Below are 20,983 nucleotides of genomic sequence, written 5' to 3'. Positions count from 1 at the left end.
GGCCAAGCGCTCCAGCATGGGCAGCCGGCGGTTGAGCGCGGCGGCGGCGCAGGTGGACGCGGTCCGGCCCCCCAAGCCCGAGAGCGCCTGGAGGCCGCCCCGGCGGGAGGGCTCCGCCGCGGCGCTGGAGGAAGAGGACGAAGACGAGGACGTGGTGGTTGAGGTGGAGGAGGAAGAGGAGGAGGAGGAGGGCGGCCCGGGGAGCGCCCCCCCCGGCGCTAGCCGGCCACGGCAAGGGCCCCCTCCGGGGGAGCCTCAAGGTGCGTCCCGGGAGGGCGCGGGGCGGGGGCGGTTGAGGGGCCCGGGCGGGGGAGCGGCGTCGGTGAGGCGGGCCGGGCCGGCCGGTGTCCCGGGCCGAGCCGGGGAGCGCTGGGGGCGGCCTAGGGCTGGCGGCGGGGCTGGGAGTGGGCTGGCGCCGGGGGGCTGCGGGGACGCCGGCGGCGGGCGGACCGGCCGGCCCTCTGCGAGTCCCGGGCGAAGCGGCCGCCGGGGGCGGCGGGGGTGGCTGGCTACAAGCGGGCAGGGGGCGTGGGGAGCCACTGGGGTCTGAAAGGAGTTTGAGCATTAGGAGTGGAGACTCGGCTGGGTGAAGCGCGCGGCTGGCGGGGGTTGGAAGGATGTTCAGCCCGCCCGTGTGCGCAGAGGTGTTCGGAGAGCTGTGCCTGCGGGGCATGCGGTCTGCCGGGGCCGGGCAGGGCTCCTGCGAGCGGGGGTGGCTGTGGTCAGGAGGCCTGGGTGGGCGACCTGTGGAAAGTTTAGGAGTGCAGCCGTTCTGTGCTGAGGCCCGATTCAAATCCTGTCGAAGCGTGCGCGGGCAGTACGCTGAAACTGGTGCGGTTTGAAACAACCTGATGAACACACCCACCGGCTAAGATCCCGCAGATTCAGGCTTAATGATTTTATTATGAAGCGTTTTCTGTAATTATTTTTCTCTTGGGATAACCAGGGTAGTAGAATTAAGTCTATGTATAGTTCTATAGAGGATTCGTGTGATAGATCTGCACTGGTTATGGAAAATAAATGCGTATGAAAGTTTGAAGAGCACCCTTTTGAATTGACTTTTTTTTTTTTTTTTTTAATCTAGGTAATAATTCTTACTTGGTAAGAGTTCAGGGTTGGACAGTTAGTAATGCTGTGTTACTATGGGGGTCTTTCCTGTATCCATAGATGGAGGGGGAAAAAAAGGAAACAAATCCAAACCAAACAACACGCAAAGGAAAATAGCAGCAGGAATGCAAGTTATCCCCATATTGCTTCAGCAGTTTTGTTACAGGACTGAGAATCAGTCTGACACTGTTGGGTCATCGGACCCTGTCTGTAGCTCTTCACTGAGTCTGTCAAATGTATGAGTTGTGGTTATGGTGTCTGGGTCAGACCATCCGTGGTACTGAGGCCTGACAGGCTGGAACAGTTTTGTTGCTACTGAACCAACGCTTGACACTTGAATGGTAGCCTTAGGATCAAGAGCACCAAAATGGGCTTCTGGTCCCGTCATTCTCCCCTTTGTATTGCAAGTCTTAAGGGGTAGAGGAGGCTTAGAGGAACTTCCTGTGTGTTCCCAATAGGAAAAAAGAGTGAAATTCTCAAGTGGAGCACAATAATCTGAACCGTAACTGGATTATATAGGCATAATCTGCATAAAATGTGGGAGTGTACTGTTCTTTTTGTCAACCCTCAACATGCTTTTAAGTAGTACGACTGTTAGAGGTTGCTGGTATTTCTGCTTTATGCTTAGGAGTATGTGCACATACAAAAATATTGTGCTTGCATGTATTTACTTCCTTGAATAGTAAACCTACTTCATAGATGAGATGAGTGTAGTAATGACTATTGGGCTACTTTTAGTGTACATGATAAACTGTCAAGTCACCTTTGGTAACCAGGTGCACATATTTACCCTCTTTGGAGGAATATTTCTAACTATCATTACCTGCTCAGTTTCTGCTTTCTCTCTTTATACTTTTGAGTACTATAAACTAAGAAAGCTTAAAATTTAACATTGTAAATAAATTATCTGTGCATTTCTTTAGAGACTGTTAGTGTGGGAGTTCTCAAAGCTTAAATATGAGGTTCTTCCAAGTAATTTTAAAGTAACAGATTAAAATTTTCTGCCCTTGGCATTGTGTTTCTGAGTGCTTTTAAGCCTGAAGTGGCTGAACTGCAAAGGTGCTTCCCAAACGTAGCTCTCTGACTTTGTGGCCCTGAGTGTGTGGGAAGGGCAGGTGGGTTTTCCAAGTGGGTTGTGTTTCTATTAATGAGAGAAGCAGGCATGAAATGACTACAGAGGTCCAACTGCAAAACACTGGGAGGGTAATAGGACTGGCATGATCTGGTTGTGATTTGTCAACTGGAATTCCTTCCAAATGGAGAAGTGGCATGGAGTCAGCAGCATTTGACTCCCAGACCTGGGCTTCTGAATTGGGGAGCGGGAGCAAAGTATATTGAAGGGGTGTCCACTCCTGAGAGATGGCATAAATTGTTGCAGTGACCAATACTCTTCATAATAAGTGATAAGAGACATCCTGAAGAGCTTCAGAATTTAATTGGGCTTGAAAGCAAAGTGATCTGGGTGCTGGTTTTGCAGCATATGCTATCCGGATAATGCAATTAAAAAGCATCACACAGTGTTCTGCTGTGTATTCACATGTACACTTGATGTCTGTGCCCTTGGGTGGAATGGCATTTTAAAGCTAGAGGTTTCAGGGGCTTGTGACTTTGTCACTTTTATGGACTGCCTGTGATACATGGATGAAAGCATGGTAGAGTCAGCAGTGGAGTTAATATTGTGAAAAGGTGCCTGAGAATTTGGTCCACTAGTCAAGATCAGCAAAGTACTGGTGCTATTAGGTCTTACAGCCATATTCTCTGCTCCATAAAGGAGTCCAGTGGCGGTACCATTGGTAGTCTGGTTTTGACCCTCACTCTTAAGCATGGGGATAGAGAGGAAGAAGTACTTACAAATATTATTTCTCCAGTTTCTGAAGTCATGGCAAGAGGGAACGTATATTACAAAAAAAAGAGAGACTGATGGTCATGGGGAAGTGTCTTGGTTTGAAAGACAGGTGTCTGCCAAGGAAGGCAGACAATGAAAAAAAATTGCAACCCCCTTCCCTCCGAATTATTATAATTTTGAAATTAAGGGGGCTTTCAGGCAAAGATATGAGGAACAGGAATAACAGTTCTTTACTATTATATATATAACAAGTCAAACAAACAGCAATAACTATGGCAGTGACAGCAAACAATCACAAACCCAGTCCCAGCCTTCTCGGCTGTCGGGCCCTTTCCCCTCGGGTGCAGTTCCGCTCGCAGCCGGCAGGGGCGCTGGCGGCTCCCGGTGAGCAGGGCAGGTGCGATGGTTCCCCCGCGGCTGCAGGGGGCGCTCCGGAGCGAGCTCGGGGAGCACGCGGCACCGGTGCCCTGGGATCCCGGGAAGGGATGGGACAAAGGCTTCACAAACCCCTGGGCAGCCGATCCCGGTGTCCGGCCGGACCCTCGGGAACAGCAGGCTGGAACAGCAGGGACGAGCACAAATCCCGGGTGGCAGACGCGATGTATCCAAACTGCGGAGCTGCGGTGGGAACCCCCTGGAGGTCTGGGCAGGCAGGGTGAGCACGGCTACAGCGCAGCGAAGGCTCGAAGCAACGGCGGGGGCAGGGCGGCCACAGCCCGGCTCCCAGCGGGGCAGGGAAGGTGGGCTTGGGATCCCGGGGTTTCTCCAGTAGAAGTAAGGCAGCCGAAAAAGCAGAAGCCTGCCGTGCTGATGAATTCCTTCCAGCCTCTCTCCGTCCAAACGCAGGGAACTAACAGCCCACAAGCCCAGGTGGAAGAGAGTAGCCAGATGGACTCCTCCCCCTGTGGCCAGGTCTTTTGTTTTTCTTAAGCACCCAGTAATTTGTCCCCCTGGCAACATGTTCGGGGAAAATTCTTTAAGAGAAAAAGAAAACAGGAGAACTCCTAAAACCCCAACAGGAAGATACAAAAATTGTGTCTTTATGTTGCTGTAGCTGTGTAGATGTCCAAGAGGAGGACATTGGAGAACATTTTTGTTGCTTTTTTTCCCCTGCTATGCTAACAAGCTGGAAGAGGCATGAGTGTGCTGCGTGTGGCTGGTGGGTAATGGCAGCATAGCCAGAGAGTCTTGGAGAGCCTGTAAAGCCTTGTTGAGAAGTGGTGTGTTTTCTTACTATGTCAGAACTAGTTCATTAATCTCTGTATGGAAGCAAATAACACCAAGGTGCTGATTATGCAGACTCATTTTGCATGTGAAACTCTTTTTGTGCAGCCCATATTTGCTTTGGCTGCATTTGGATTTTCAGCCATTTGAAATGAGATGAAAAAGTACAAATAGTGTAATTACTAGTACTTTGTCTTGAAGTGTGGGTTAATTTGCAGTCCTGTTTAATTAATCTTTTGTATGGAGCCTAGTTCAGATATCACGTGCGGTTACATTAGTACCACACTGGGGTTAATGCAGTCTGTGGAAACTGCTGGGTTTGATGATATGGAAAAGAGGTTTTGAAATAGAGTCCATCAGCAGTCTCTGTTGCTGTCTTTATCAGGTACTTAGAAGAAAACCCCACTGCAAGTAGCATAGCTATGCTAATTTGCCTGTAAACCATTAGAGTGCTGTGATTGAGAATGTGGGCTAGTAGTGAACATGGGCTTGTGATAACATGCTAGCATGTTGCAGTGTTTTCTCTACTGTTATGAATAGTAAAGGAGTTAGTGCTTTCTTCTGTTTAGCCCAGTTGAGCTGCCAGTGTATCTCCAGCCCAATTTCTGTCCCCAGACTTAGAGTACGGACACGGGACATTCTTAATCCAGCTGACTGTGGGTGCTGCACCTGTTCCTCACCCATGGAACTACCTATTCCAGATACTGGCTTGTTTGTGAGCGCCCCTTGGTAGTTCAGACGGATGAATTTCCCACAAGTGGATTTGTTCCTGCAGATATGTAGCTCTGAAAATGATGGAAAATGATCAGATGAAGAGTCTGAAAACCAAAGGCCCCAAGAGCTGTGCAGTGATAGCAGAGGAATACAAAAACGCAAGTAGTGTGAGCAAGACTTTAACTTCATGCTTACACTTTAACATTGGGCTCAGTTTTACCCACCTTTTGAAGTGAAATTTACAACAGGTACAAAGTAAGGAGCATGAATCTCTGTGCCAGAGGTTTCAGAGTGGGGATGGCAGACGTTGGTAGGAGTTCATGAAAAATTATGCTTTTGGACACAATTTTTTTGGTTTGTTATGTTTTAGGTTGATTTTTTTCAGCCTTTTTTTGCTTTTTAAAGATAAAGACATCTCTGTGATACATGGGATGCAGAAGAATCTTCAGAGCTTGTGTGGAAGAAATGCCTGTTCTGTGTGTTGTTGTACTGTGTTAAATTAACTCTCTGCTCTTTTGCTCCTTTCTCTGCATTCTTTCTAAAGCCAGGTGTGAATTCATTGCTGTCCTTTAAATCAGACTTACAGCTTTGCTGTTTGAATTGACTATAGGCTCATTGTGGACAAAAAAAGTGTGTTTTCCTGCTTGATTAGCAAAGTGTTATTTAATTCAGCTTTCATATGTGTGTACAAATGTATTTTAAGAGGCAATTTCCAAAATACAATCTTCAAATACCAGATTTGCTTAGAGGAGGAGAGGCCTTGTAAGACACTTTAGGAACTTAAGAGGAAAATTAGATGTTCCCTTTCAGACTAATAATGATAACTTTATAAATAGTGCTAGTTATTAGAACACCAGAACTCATGTCCTGAACTTGGAGCCTGTTAGGCTAGGCTGTGTGCAGACTCAGAACAAGCATGGTCCTGCTTTGCCCACTTCTGCAGAGAGTAACATGAGATATGAATGGGCACTGACGGACTGTGAGGAACAACTAAGGGGTGTATCAAGAGAGACAGATAAACACCAGCATCTTAGCCTTATTTTTGTAAGTAGATAAAGTTAATTAATTTTTAAAATTTCAAACTTCATTCAGTTACTTGTTGTTCTCGAGTGAAAACCTGCCTAGTGAAGTTGGTGTGGAAAATTCATGACTAGACTTGGGATTTTTTTTTTCTTCCTTATAAAAAATTTTAAAAGTTTATACATAATGTAGATTACTGGAGGCAGAGCTGGGGGTGGTGAGAAGGTAAGATCATATTTTTTTCTCCACTCTCCCCTAATAAAGAATGAATGGGACTAATTTGCTGAGGATTTTTTCATGTAATTTTGTCGTTGTTTGGATGCAGACCAAACACAACCACTTTGCCTCTAAAAGGAATTGTATCAGAAAACTGTAACTACATAAGAATAAAGGTGAAGTCAGCTAACAGTTCTGATCTTTATTTGCTATATTTTTTTCAGTCTAGAATGAGGTCAGTTGAGAATGATCAGTTGACAGCCTCCAGGTATTCGGTACATACCAGTGGGTAGAGATGTGCTGCTCAGTCTTTGTCACAGAATGTTTGAGTTGGGAAGGGACCCTTGGAGATCATCTCGTCCAAGCCCCTGGCTCAGGCAGGGTCATGTAGAGCTCATTGCCCAGGACCATGTCCAGATGGGTTTTGAATGTCATCAAGGAGGGAGACTCCACAGCCTCTTTGGGCAACCTGTGCCAGTTCTGGGTCACTCTCACAATGAAGAAGTGTTTCCTGATGTTCAGAGGGAACCTCCTTTGTTTCAGTGTGTGACCATCGCCTCTGGTCCTGGCACTGAGCACCACTGAGAAGAGCCTGGCTCTGTGTTCCCTCCATTCAGGTGTTTGTAGACATTTTAAAGATTCCCCTAAGCTATTTCTTCTCCTGGCTGAACAGTCCCAGCTCTCCTCATAGGAGAGATAATCCAGTCTCTTAATCACAGAATCATAGAACAGTTTGGAATGGAAAGCTCCTTAAAGATGATTTAGTTCCATGCGTCTTCCCATGGGCAGGGATGTCACTGACTAGACCAGGTTGCTCAGAGCTCCATCCAGCCTGGCCTTGAACAGCTCAGGGCTGGGGCATCCACCACTTCTCTGGGCACCTGTTCCAGTGCTAAACCACCCTCTGAGTAAAGAATTTCATCCTAACAGCTACTCTAAGCATGTCCTCTTTTCATTTAAAAACCATCGCTCTTTGTCCTGTCAGTATCTGCCCATATAAAAAGTCCCTCTCCCTCCTTTTAACAAGCCCCCTTGAGGTACTGGAAGGCTGTAACGAGATTTGTCCAAAGCCTTCTCTTCATGTTGAAACCATTCTGGTGGCCTTTTGCTGTATTTCCTCTGGTGTGTCCATGTCTTTCCTGTATTTGGGATCCCAGAACTGAACCTATCATTCCAAGTGTGGCTTTTCCAGTGCCTTAGTAGAGGGGGCAGGATCACCTCCTGCTGTCAATACTTTGTCTAATGCAGCCCAGGACATGGTTCAGCTTTTTACCACAAGGGCTCATTGCTGGCTCATGTTCAACTTGGTGTCCACTGGGAACCCAGGGCCTTTTCTAGGAAGCTGTTTTCCAGCTGGGTGGACTCCAGCACAAACTAGTGCCTGGGGTTGTTCCTCCCCAGGTCCAGGACTTCACATGTCCCCTGGTAGGATTTCTTGAGGTTCCTGTTGGCTCATTTCTCTAACCTGTCAAGGTTTCTCTGGGTGGCAGCATGACTGTTGGATTTATCACCCTCTCCTCCCTGTATTGTGATCCCTTCCCAGGGATCAAGGTAAGGCTGACCAGCCAGTCTGTAGTTCCCTGGGTCTTCCTTGGAGATAGAAGTGACATTTTTTTTCATCTGAAAACTAAGTATTGAGAAAGTGCTTTTCATGGGCTGGTTATTAACATTTGTAATGTGTCCTGTCACAAGTGCAGATGTGCAGACCATCTGTGCCTGTCTTGATCCTGTGCTCTTCCAAGCTTTCTTCAGACCCAAGGTTACAGAGACATCTAAGAGTCCTGTAAATCAGCTTTGAACCCTTGAGTCCTACTCTGTTTTCCCAGCTGCTAGATTAGAAATTCCAGCGTTGCAAGAGCACCAGAGAGCTCTTACTAGACTGTGGGATAAATCGGTGCCTCAAAGATGACAGCTTGGCTGCTTGGCCAGCCAGGAGCATGCTGGTCCTTGCTGGTGTCTGCTCTGCAAATACTGCTGTGGATGGAGCAATGATGCTTTTTCTTTTTTTTTTTTTTTTTCCCCTCAGAATGAGAGTCCCCATTGGCTTTATAATACTTTCAAGTGATTTACTGAATTGCTTATTTCTAAAAATAGTGAGCAGCTTTACTAACACTGCAGCTTAAAGCCAGCCCAAATTCTACAGAAGGACAGTAGGTTAAACGAGAAACTCTTAAGTGTTTTTGTTTATTTACAAAAATTGAACAGGAAATCTAAGGTGAATGAAAAGAATGTTCATTAGCTCCTCTGGGAATCAGCTTTAATTTCATGAAGTTGTGTTCATGTTTTTCACTCTAGCATGTTGCCAAGCAGAGCATGCAGGAATTTAATGTTGCTGCTGCTGCTGAACAGTCTGTGATGGGATCACTTTCGCTGCTCTGGCACCTTGCCAAACCACCCAATCTCAAATGAGTATTGCAGTGACATTTGTCTTATTGTATTAAAAGTACATGTGTGGGTGGTATTTGTTGTTTAACAACAAAACTAATGAAGACAGGAAATGGAACAACTTCTGTTGCTTGAGCTTTGGATAAAAATACAGATCGTTTTATTTGTGTTTTTGCAAAACATACAGAGTCTAATTTCCATAAAATCTTGACCCAGCTGAAGTTGATGGAAAAGTCCTGCTAGTTTAAGCAGATTTAGGATTTCAGCCCAATTACTTGAACACAAGTGTGAATCTACTAGTATCCTAAAACCTTTTCACAGTGGTCCAAATAATTGTAAAAGACTGTTGTTATCACTGAACACAGAATCAGAGGGAAAGTAAAATGCCTCAGTGATCACGTACTGAAGTGTGAAATTACATATCTCAGTGTTTTACCATCTTTAATGTATTTTTTTACGTGGTGGATAAAAGATTATTTGAACTTTAGATGGTCAGTGCTATTAAAACGAGCAGTCAAGATTGGATGATTACTTAAATTTTATTTTCTGCTTCAGCATATAAGGTGGCTGATGCCTACATCATACTGACATAGAGAGCAAGTTGTACAATCACCTTCTATAAACTGGACTTTGTAAATCTGGTGAGATAAACATTTGAGCCAGCCTGATCTTTTATGTATATGTGCATATCCCTTTGCAATAGTGTAAAAAAACTCTCGCTGGATCCAAAATGCTTTTTACCTCATATTTCTCAACACATTTTCTTTCTACAATGCAATGATGACAAATGTGAGTACTTCCAGAGGAAAAAATCTGATTTTTCTACTTCAAAGTACTTCAGAGAGAACACTGTGATGCAGTTCTTGCTGCCCTTAGGTGCAGGTCAGTGGTGATCCGTATGGCCATGGAAAGCCACTAATATCTGGCTTACAGAGCTATATGGAAAAAGCAGTGAAATGAATAAGGGTGCATTGGTGGTTGCTAAGGACTTGCAGTGATATTTTGCTTCAGCATGTGTGGCCAGCACAGACAATTGTCCTTACTTCTCAGAGCAGGAGAGAAGTGGTTGGTCTTGCAGGTGTTTCTTTTTCCATGCTGGTAGGTCCATCTGCTGGAGCAGCAGCATGGATAGCAGAGTGCTTTATGCCTGGGCACTGGATGAAACAGATGGAGTTTGTGGATTTTATGTTTCATCAGTTTCAAAAAGGGTTCTCCTCTCCATCTTTAAGTCCTTTTCCAGCTCCCAGTTACTCACAGGCAGCCTTGTGCTTGTGCCAGAATTCATTGTGTTCTTTTGTGGGCTACTGAAACAGCAGAAAACACGTGCAGCAAAGTCTGTAGACTGTGGTGTCCTTCAGTTATGATGTATCAAGGAAGGGCTTGCCAGGCATCTCGATAATGCAGAGGAAAAGATGGCATATCACAGCTAGGACAGGCATACAGAGGAAAGGGAAGGTTAGAAATGGAGCAAGCCTTCATCCTTTAGAAGACAGCCATTTGGCAGTTGGACTGTTCTTAATTTTGGGCTTGATGGTCCATCAGTTTCTTTGTGAAGGCTCTTCTCCCATGAGATATTACTGCATCTCTGTAGTGGTTTGATAGACAGCTGTTTTCTGGAGCAGCTGAAGAAGAGAAGGTTGCGTTTGGCTTCTGCATGTTTTTACTAGTGTTATTGTATTGCTTCCAGCGGTAATGAGTTGTAACTCTGTGATACTGTTTATTGTATAGTCAGATACAAAAATAAACTCCTGGGTTTTGGCACCTCTCGTAATCTGAACAGGAAAACTGCTACGTCTTTTTGTCTCGAGCTGAACCCAGACTTGGGAGAATCTTCTACTGGAGGCAGTGCTTCTTGCTTGTTCACCTCCGCTGAGGGATTGTTCTTTCTACTTCCAGGCTCAAGATCTGTTAGAGGAGATAAGGACTTGTGCTTAATTTTGATCTTTTAATATCTCCTCCAGGCTTTCAACATCAGGGATCAGCATTGGCCTTTTCATTCACAGCACCTATTTCATTCAGAAGTTAAAACAGTTGCTTACATCTGAGAATTACCTTGGTTCAATTTCACTGAAATGCCATAATTTAAACAAACAAATAAAAAAGAGCAAAGTCCCAGGATGTAAAGGCAAATGGATTACATTTCCATGCCCTTTTAAGTGATCTAAGATCTGCAGTATCTCGTCTCAGCTGGCTCCTTTCAGACAACAACTTCTGACCTCAGAAATCTCACACCTCTGTATCTTATTTGCAAGAGATCTTGAAAATAAAGCCAGCTTGTTTTTATTTTCGCTAAAAATATCCTGCTATATATCTCTATACTGTCAAGAGGAGCAGGGCTTTCAAATGCAGATGAACCAATCAAGGTTTTTTTACTGAGGAGCAGTGAGGCAGCATTTCCAAAACCTGCTAGGTGTGGGGAGTTCCCCACTGTCTCTATAGTTTGATTTTTGTGAGCTCTTACTTGCTTGATCCTGAATGAGATTACAGAAGAGGTGGCACTTCTTTGAGCTGCTGCCATCTTTACTGATCCCAGACCACCAGCAGATGAAGAGAGAAACAAGTGGAGTGTCTTGTACACCTTCAGCAATGGTCTTGAAATAGTTAAAAGGTACATTATTTGCACATGAAATTCAGGCAGTAAAGGCCATATTGATATATCAGTAAGAGAGTCTATACATGAGGCTGTATTAAGCTACATAAGCTGTTGTGCACAACTTTTTAATCTAGACAGAATCAAAATTAGGGGCAGCAAAGACAGTAGATACTTTACCACTGGGTTCTAGGACCCTCTTTGCATCTCTTACAAGTAGGAGAAAATCACCATTTCATAGAAAATAGATATTCATAGGCATACCATAGAAAATACCCTGATGTGAGGTTTCAGAACTTCAGCCAGTGCAGTGAGAACACCTGGTCTGATGTCACTCACTACTTGCACCTTGTAATTACATCTAGTAATGCAATAGAAATAAGAACAAAAAAGGTTTATTTGAACTTCCCTGCTACCCCACATTAGCATGCTTGGTGTTGTCTCCCAATTCCAGGGTTTTTTAAGCTTCCCCAGAGGTGACCAGTAGGACCCAAGTGTATCCTCCTCTCTTCTGCTTCTGTGTTCCTTGGCCAGCCCAGAGCACACATTTCCAGGCCCTCACCTGTTCTCTGTGTTGCCACAGGTTGCCCTGGTGGCATTGGCCATTGCTTACACTGCTTTCACTGCAGGAGAGGTGAGGGGAACCTGCTGCCTGGCAGGAACTCTTCCTTCCCACTTGCAGGGCCAGGCACGTAGGTCCCTGAGAGAAAAAATACGTGATAATTGGTTTAGTTCATTCTAAATTCACTTTTAGTGCAACCAGTACTTGGGAAGGCAATTATGGCTGCCCATTCTTGGCTTGCAAGTCCAGCTAAAAGTGTGGTGGAGTACCAAGCACTCAATGGTGAGCATGCTTAGCAAAGATTGAAGTGCAGTAACTGAATTCCCAAATAAAAAATTAACCTGTTTTTTTGCAACTACAATCCTCCACTTTCCTCCTGTTAAGGCTTTCCAAGGTAGTGTCTGTATTTTTAGATGTTTAGAAGCAGTGTGTTTCTCAGGCGCTTGTTCTATTTAAGAAAAGGAAAACAGGGCTGAAAGACTTCTGCTGAGATCCTGCCAGTGATGCCAAGCTGGGGGCCAATGTCCAGCTGGAACCCAGGTAGCCAGGTTTGCATGGTGGTGACTGCACGTCACACCCTTGTGTGCACAGCATAGCCAGGACACAAGAGTTATTTTTTTGATACTTAAACATTGCAAGCAAATTTTGAAGATACGCACTTTCAGTAATTAGTATTAAAATCTGGTAATTTACTGATTGGTGTCTGATAATCTTAAAAGTTATGTCATGTACTTTTCTGGGAGGAACTTACTACACCTGCATATGGGATGGGAAAGAAAGCTACCATACTTCCATATCTTCATTCATTTGTTGATGTGGTGGAGAGAAAAAGGCACAAATATCTCTGAATAATTTTTGTTCAGACCTGACCACGGTGTATGGGAAGGACCATGAATTCCCAGTGTTTTTGCTGTCTCCCCTTGTAATCTTAGATCTTTCTGTCCAGTTTTAATAACATTTACACTTCTTGTGCCAGTTAGTGCAGTCCTTCACTGTCACAAGCTGGTGGTTTTATTTGGGGTACAGCAGGTACCTGGCTGGGTACTGGATTTAAAATGTGGGAGTGAAAGTTTCTGTCATTCATCTGTGTAGATTCTCTTCAACTCCGGAACACCTTAAACTGGTGCTGGGATACACGGGTTTTGTAGATGAGTTAGGTATAGCCAGGTAAGTGCCGACATACATGTGAGGATGATGGGAGGGTAGAAACTTCTTGCTGACTCCAGTTCTCGCTGCATAACACTATTGTGAATCCAGGCAACTTAAAATGCTTAGAATTGTATTTTAATACATACAAAATATATTCTGTGGATGGTTTTCTATATTGAGTCCAATGAAAATAGGGACTTTGTCCTAGCCTGGCTGATGGTGACTAGCACATTGCTATACATTAATGTGCACTATATATTGTAAAGGACACTTACAGTGACCTTAAAATGCATTATCTTCTATATTGTTAGAGACCAACAATTTACAAATGCTTAGAGTGATTAGATTGATGTGATTTATGTGTAATGAACAACTGCTGGTGAAGCAAGTAATTAAATGCAAAGTATACTCGAAAATGTAATAATACATTGAAATTCAGGGCAGATTATTTCCAAGCATCATTACGAGAATCTGTCTTATCTCTTTGTGTTCCAGTATGAATAGAGATTTCTGGTAAAATGGAAATTTGATGCATTCTTTCCTTCCAGTGAGGACACTGTTTTAGAATGTCAAAAATTAGAGCCCTTTTACATTAAAAAAACCTCTCTGTTACAGGAACCTGAACTGGAAATACTGTACAAAGTAATATGAGATTACCAAAATCTTTGTCCTTCCAGGGATTTAAATTGTAATATTTTTTACTTGCATGTAATTTTGGTAGCAGGTTTGGGGTTTCTCATTTTTGCTTGTTATGTTTCAGTGTGAATTTATTCCTGATTTCTTTCTTGTTGAGAAATGTGGCTTATCCCTGTCCCTAGAACATCACCTGGCTGTTCAGGCTGGCCTGAAAAGGGCCTTCCAGTTATTGAGCTTTTGTTTTGCCTGAACATTTTAAATGCATGTCATGTTACGTATACACATTTTATTATTGTGTCCCATTAACATGCTAGGCTGAAATATATTGATTCCTTCTTTCTCTTCCCCATTGAGCTGCCTGTTCGTTCTGTAATGGATCAAAAATGTTGCTAAAGCCTTGTTTAATTTTAAAAAAATCCTGGGACTTTTGTTTTCTTACCAGTTGGGAGTTTTATTGGCAGTCCCAAACACTTAGGATGATTACATCTATTTCAGAAAACAGAAGGAGATGGTCACAAAGCCAGAATCAAAAAACTGTTTATAAAAAGCAGCAGAGTTATACAGCAGGTTGGCTGGTGCTAAACTGTCTCGTAGCTAATCTTTCTAATCTGGTGGTTTTTTAATTGGTGTTTAATCTAAAGAGTTTTTTGATGGAATTAGATCAACAGATTACATAGTAAATCCAATGGAAATCAAAAATCCTCATCCAAAACTGTCTTCTCTATCAGCTATGTAGTGTTAATATTGTGCATAGGCCTAGGACTCACAATTCAGTTGAAATTATTTATCTATTGACAATGCAAATAGCCAGAATTGAAGCAGTGAGTTGGGGATTGTTGGTGGGGTGGGGTTTGTTTTGATACATGTTTTTTAATTAGCATATTACACACACAAACACCCCCCCCCCCCCCCCCACCATCCCCCACCCTGCCCTCCCCTAGTCTGGAAAAAAGCCTAGTGTGGCTCATGAGGGATCTTGTTGGTTTTGGAATGACCCTGGAATTGAGTCCAGTTACAGTGGTCTGTAAGTGAAGTAAAGGAAATACAGCTTCATGGGTTGAGGGAGAAAAAGAAGTTTGTACAAAACTGGAAATACGACCATGGCTTCAGGATTATTAAGGTAAGGTGGGGTTACTCTAAGCTAGTTTCCCTAAACCTGTTTCCACTAGCATGTTTTTTTTAATAGGGAGCTTTGGAAGCAGTCAGCTTTTCTAGACATACTTCCCTCACCCTTGTAAAATAATTTTATTGGTTTTTAGAGGTACTTTTATTGCTTTTATTGTAAATTTGTTATCTGTATGAAAAAAACATAGTGGCACAAAGTAGGCCACAGCTGGAAAATTGTTTACTTTACCCAGTCCTCTAAGATTCAAAGTGTTCGTGGAAGGGACATGCTCAACTTTCTCAGATGTCTTAGTCTGTCCAGATGCCAGCAGACATTGTGAGGAGAAACAGAAGTTAGCCAGTGTCCCCTCAGAAGGGGAAGGTTAAGGGAGCCTGCTGGGCTCTCACTGCTGTGCTGCCTGACAGTGAGCTGCAAGCCTCTCTCTGCCGAGGCTGTGATTGCGGGCCTGTTTCTTGGCAGGCAGTTGCAGTCACACTTCTTCATCTGGTGTAAATTGGCATAGCTTCATGGAAGGTGCTGTATTGAGTCACGGGGGGTGCGAGGCAGTGCTCTGTTGTGCTGGGCAGCTGCCTTGTGGAAATCAGCCCCTGAGTTGTTTATAAAACTGTCAGCAAAGTAGGCATGGTATGTGGTGTGGCAATTCTTTCAATAGTTTGTTGTATTTCCATCTGTCTGTATAATCTATTGCAAAGCCTGTTAAAAATTACGTTTCTGTTCCTGCTGTGTCCAGAAGAACCTGAATCCACAGGTTTCCTCTGGAGATTTGAAAGAACATAGGTAGGAGTCAGTTTTCACATTTGAAGATACATTTCCATATGGTTGAGTCACATAGAGGCAAATAATGCTAATATTCTTGGGAGTTCAATGCTTTCCATTGTATAGGAAGCACAGACATCTTAATGCTTGTTAAATGCTGGTGAGCTATTTGAAAATAAATAACTTCAGTTTTTAAGCGGCAGTGCACCATAAGCAAGGGAAGTCAATAAAGTCCAGTCAGGTTGTACTCCAGGGGTGTCGTCCATAATCTGTCAAACCTAAGTCTCTGTGTTTCCATATAAATGTGATAGGTCTACTTATTCTAGTGTTTGCTGATCCTTAGAATAGGCAATTCAGTGCCTGAGTTGTCTTTTTGATCAATAATTTTTTTGCTGTTCAGGGTAAAATGCAGGCTGAAATTTAACTGAAATTGAAGGAGACTGAGGTTTGACCGCAATGTCAGCGTCTTATCAGGACGTGCTCTTGGGCAGAGCAAAAATTGACTGCACATAAGTTAAGGCCTAAACTGCTGAAAAATTGCAGCCTGCACATCATTTGTAAGGAAGAGCAAAAAAACATCTTTAAATTCGTCAGGTTGTGCCAGTGTCAAGCATGCTCCATTTGGACAGGACTTATACTGCAACATGTGGTCTTGATGTGGAGTTCAGGACCAGCAATTTGGTTATGAAAAAATACCATCACATAAAAGTTTCTATAAGCAGGTTAAGATAGGTTTTGCAATGAAAAATTGTTAATATAATGCTGAAAATAGTAGCTGTGCTAATAATTTAGCTGTCACATGGATTATTAAGCTTTGTCATTTAATAATAATGAATCAAGCTTTAAAGTAAAACCCTTAACTTAAAAGTAAAACCCTCAATCTAAATATATACCATTGTCTTGATAACTTCAAAACAGAAATTGAAAGGCTTTCTTAATAAAGTTTTTAGTTAGAAACCAAAGCAAGAAATGGTTTTCAGTCTTTGCAGGATGATTACCAAAGGAGTAATGCCTCATCAGACCCCAGCTCTGGCACTGCCCCATGCTTGACCACCAGTGGGGAAGGCATGGGTAGTACCGTTGTTTCTAAGCAGCAGAGTATCCAAAGTTTCCCTTGCCCCATAGTGATGGGTGCGGGGGGGAATTGACAAAGGCAGATGAAGGTAACTGCAGAGAGAAACAAAGCTAATTTTTAAAATTTACAGGTGGTTTATAGCTGCTGTTTCTGTAACTGAACTTCCGAGTGATGTTGGTTGCCTGAGGCCAGGTTGTGAAGGACTCTGTTGAAAGTAAGCTGAAGGTTGCTAATGGCTTAAGGGTGAAAATACACAATGAATTGCATAGAAAAACAGCCTATTATCAAGTGGCTTGTATGAGTGATAATTCATCAGGTGCATGAAAAAGACTTAAGTTTTACCATCAGTTGGTACTGGAGGCAATAAGGTGGCAAATTTGGAGGTATGATGACAAGAAAAGCTGAACCGTTAGGGAAAAATGTAGTGATGGAATTTGAGAACAGCAAAGGATGGAGCAATGTGAAGTATTGGAAGTAAGCTGAAATAAAATAGTGTCATAGTCTCACCTTCTGTCTGTCTGTGACGTGGGCCTAGGCAGGTTGGACTAGATCTTCCACAGAATTTTTGCTGAAATATTCTGGACTTGAAGGACCACAAGCCTCAAGTTAAAAGAATATGAAGGATCTATGAGAAAAAAATAAAGTTACTGATAAAATATGACAGAACAGTTAACTATCCAGAAAGATATGTTGGAAATTCTCTGTGTTATCTCTGAACTATGAGTGCTGGTGAAGCAGAACTTGAAATCAGAGGAGTCCTGGTCATTAATCAGTATGTTTGCCCGGAAGTGACGAACCTGATCATTCAAGTGACTGTGGCCCTCAGCACTCCTCACATCAATGGCTGCTTGTATAGGAGGTTGGATTTCCAGCAAAAGACACCACACACTTCAAGGCAGGGCAGGTGTCTCAAGTGGAAATGGCTTCCATAGACATGGATGAATTAAAATAGAAAAACTGCCTGTGGAGTAGGAGAAAGCTACTGGAGAAAGCCCACCAAGGAAAACTCTTGGCTTTCTCTCATGGTCACCTGATTCTAAAGCAGAAATTTATATGTAGTCAGTCTCAAGGGAAAGTTTAAAAAGAAGTTAATATTTCCAAGCATCTGTTGAAAACTGAAGGAGAGGAAGGAAGAGAGTTAGTCTAAGCGTTGGATTTGGGCTTCTGCTTTTCCTGGCCATTGGCTGAAGAACCTGAACTGCTTCTGCAACCTGAGCATTTGCTCTGTGATTTTTGTCTTTCCTCACTTCCATAATCGTGCAGGGGGCTGGCTATTAATTGTGGTATATTGACATATGAAATATGTTTGAACTGGATGTGGATAAATTTGATCTATAAGAATAGATTATCTGGTATCACGGTGCAAGTATTCTGCTATTTATGGTCTAGGCTTTATTTTACAGCTGTAGTCTGAGCTTGTAACCTACTGTCATCACTACTTAGGTAGTTTTCTGTAAAGAAAACTTGGCAATGTATGGCACAATACATTTGCTGAAACTTAGCAAAATCCTACCATTCGTAAATTGAAGACAAAAATGCCTTTTTTTTCCTTGGTGCAGTCACGCACTTAGTCCATTAAAAAAACAATTAAAACCATCCTGATGAAAACTGGGTTCAGTCTGGCATTGGAGAGTAGGGAATGAGGGAGGCTGTCCCTTCCCGTGCTCTCGGCGCTTTCTACACTAAGGGGTGTAAAGAGTAAGGAGGCAGCTGCTGGTGGTGCCTTGTGCTTGTGCCCACCAGCGCCCCTGCCATGCGCAACGGGTGGAGCTGCTCCTGCCCTGCGCAGAACCACTCTCCGCGCCGGCTGAGGTGGGAATCCTGGGCAGGGAGGAAGGGAGATGTGGTCATGCAAGGGAAGACCATGTGGCAGTGGAGGGGATGGAATTCAAGACTTATATGTACTCTTGTTTGGAGTTTCATAATTTCTAGGGCTGGATAATGGAATTTGTGTATTTTCAGCCTTTTTTGTTACTTCAGTGCATCACTTATAAGTCAGTTTTAGTGAAAATTGAAGGCAACTCAGCATTTCAGTTTCTCAGAAATTCTCAGGCACTCAAAAAAAGGCTTATTGTAAATCTAAGAAGTTTAAAAAAGAAAATCATTAAATCAGAATTCAATTTATGTTGTTTATATGTCTTCTCCTAATTCTGTGTGATCACATGCTGACTGTTTTGTCTTCCAGGCAGATTTTCTTGGTAATGTGTCATCTGTTTGTGTGTGAAGAAGTGTAAAGTGTCTAATTCTTTCTACTGTTTACATTCATAAAGTAATAACTCTTGTTTTGTTCTTGAAGCAACTGTTAAAAGCCCTTCAGTGGAAGCACTAGAAACAATTAAATCATCAGTCCTAAATATTTATGCATTAATGATGTGATACACTTTACAGAACACAGCAAAATTACTTTGGCAAGTGTTTTTCCTGTGAACTTAAAATTCATTGCACCATTTTTATCACCACCAAGGTTTGAAATCTAAAAACAGAGATTTGTGGAGAGAGGAGTATACTTTAATGCATGAATATATAGGCATATACACTGATTGATTTTTTTTTTTTTTTTTTTTTTATTATGAAAAGGAGAAATAAGGTGGAAGAGTTGACATAGGAATTTCAGTTTATTGGTGCTATTACTGTCTGAGGACAACACAGCTTGGATTATTGCCACTGTAAAGATCAGGAATAATTTACAAATACTTTAAAATCCAGTTTGCTAGCTCTAGAAGGCACCTGGATTTCTCCAAGCAAGTGCATGTGGTGTGGAAGTACCTCTGCTTAAGGCGGGGGAAGCAGCCACTTTGTTGGGCTGTATTTTGCTTGACTGTTTGGGTTGGTTGGAGGAGTTGCCTGACAGATGGGTCTGCCCCCATGAAGCTGGGGAAGCGTAGCTGTCCAGGGAATGGATTTCACAGGAATATCTAGGTTCTGTGCTTTGTTTTGCTTTCTGGGAAGATGGAGTGGCTTGGTTCTGATGCCTTTTTGGGGTCTTCCCTGCAACCCTGCAATAGTTTGCTTTATGAACACCAGCTCATTGTATTCCAGAGTGGTAGTGTATTTTTAAGACACCTATTTGCTTGGGAAGTCTTTGTTTATGGGAAGCAGCAGACCTGACGATCTGGGAAGTGCTGGCAGGCAAAGAGACAACCTGGCACTTCTCCTGGGTGTGTCCCTGCTCGTCATTGCTGGACGGGCTCCTCACAGAGATGCTGCCAGCATCACTTGCTCCCCTTTGCCTTCTGGCAGAGGAGTTGGATCATAGCAAATTATTTTTCTGCTCCTGGAAAAACCCTCACTTACAAATACAGCTGTAAAAGAATCCAGTATGTTGCTGTAGGAAGCGCTTTAGTTTCTTGGTTATGTTTAATTGGAAAAATACTGATTTTTTTTTTTTTTCTGGAATTTTAGGAGGAGGGCAGCTAGGATTTCTTTTGCATAGCTATGCAGCACAGATGTACGTATATTAAAGATACTTTGTTTTTAATCTGGTTTCCAACATTCTAATGCAAATACCTTTTGGATTTGACATAACGAGGTTGATAGCTTTATCAAATGGACAAGAATTGCTTATTTTCCTGGATAGTCCTCAACATTGTTGAGAAATGAATAGCAGTTTCAGAATTTATGAAGAACAAATAAATGGTATTCACTCATTCAAATAATTAATTAGAAGTAATGCCTGTGGGTATTGGGTTGTTTCCCATTTTAGGAGAATTAGAAAAAAAATTTAATAATTGCTTTCAATCTTTCAGGCAGCCAACATCAAGCGTGAAATGACCTTCCCTGCATTTCAACAGGAGGATGTAAAAAGTGACATCAGTCGAAAACTGCCAGACCAACAGTTTCTCCTGTTCACCACAAAGGAGGAAGATTTAAAAACAGCAGAGACCAAAAAACTAAACAGAGCTCCTGAGTATGAAAAGGAAAACACTCGTTCTGTTTGTCTTCTGGAACAGAAGCGCAAGGTTGTTTCTTCAAATATTGATGTGCCTCCAGCAAGGTAAGGAGAGTTGGATTTTTTTGTTGTGTTTTGTTTAAAGCTTTATTCCTTTTTGTCCCCTGCCATTTTTTTAATGGGATATTAGATACAAGTTTGGTAAACAGCTATGAACTGCTGAGACTGGTGTTTGTGCCCAGGCAGTCCAAAGTCAATCACAACCTTCCTATTTGAGAGACCTGCTAGGAAATGAAAAGTATTAGTAGCAGAAAATGAGGCCATCTTCAGAGTAGGACTTTGTATTGCTTTTGCATTGTTTTTGCTTTTACAATGTGCTGCAGGTGAGATACTTGGAGAAGAGGATGTGTCTTCAGAGGAAGAGATTGTTGACTCAGCTTCACCCTGAGAAGTAATCTTCTAAATTAGACACAGAATCATCTTACCTGCTAAAAATTTATTTTTCAAATTTTTTTACTGTCATACTTGCAGACACTTTATACTCATTGGGTATTCTGTGTTACAAGATGACACGTGCTTTTTCTTTTTCATGTTAGCATCAGTCTGTCTATAAAGATTTCTGCTTAACCTGCCTGGTAAATTTACTTGCACAAAATTCAGTGAGAGGCCTCTCAAGTTTATGATGCCA

The 20,983-nt window shown here is 42.8% G+C and overlaps 1 protein-coding gene across 6 annotated transcripts in view; it reads left to right on the top strand.

The window, feature by feature from the left end:
- Positions 1-157: 157 nt before the first annotated feature.
- The window catches only part of ZNF704 (zinc finger protein 704), a 104,930-nt gene continuing 84,104 nt past the window's right edge, over positions 158-20,983 (top strand). For 5 of the 6 annotated variants that reach the window (XR_006017460.1, XR_006017459.1, XR_006017458.1 and 2 more), the window contains exons 1-2: positions 158-260; positions 20,153-20,400. Coding sequence is in view for 2 of the 6 variants with exons in the window: in XM_042036456.1 (XP_041892390.1) it covers positions 20,174-20,400 (227 nt within the window). In the remaining 4 variants the exon portion in view is untranslated. The remainder of the gene's footprint in view (positions 261-20,152; positions 20,401-20,983) is intronic. The other variant, XM_042036455.1, reaches the window with a different exon arrangement.

This window comes from Corvus kubaryi, unplaced genomic scaffold, assembly GCF_017639235.1.
Source record: "Corvus kubaryi isolate FWS band 111438036 unplaced genomic scaffold, C.kubaryi_AGA036_p1.0 37385, whole genome shotgun sequence".
NCBI lineage: Eukaryota > Metazoa > Chordata > Aves > Passeriformes > Corvidae > Corvus > Corvus kubaryi.
Note: the sequence above shows the minus strand (reverse complement) of the source record. Positions and strands in the feature narration are given on the sequence as shown.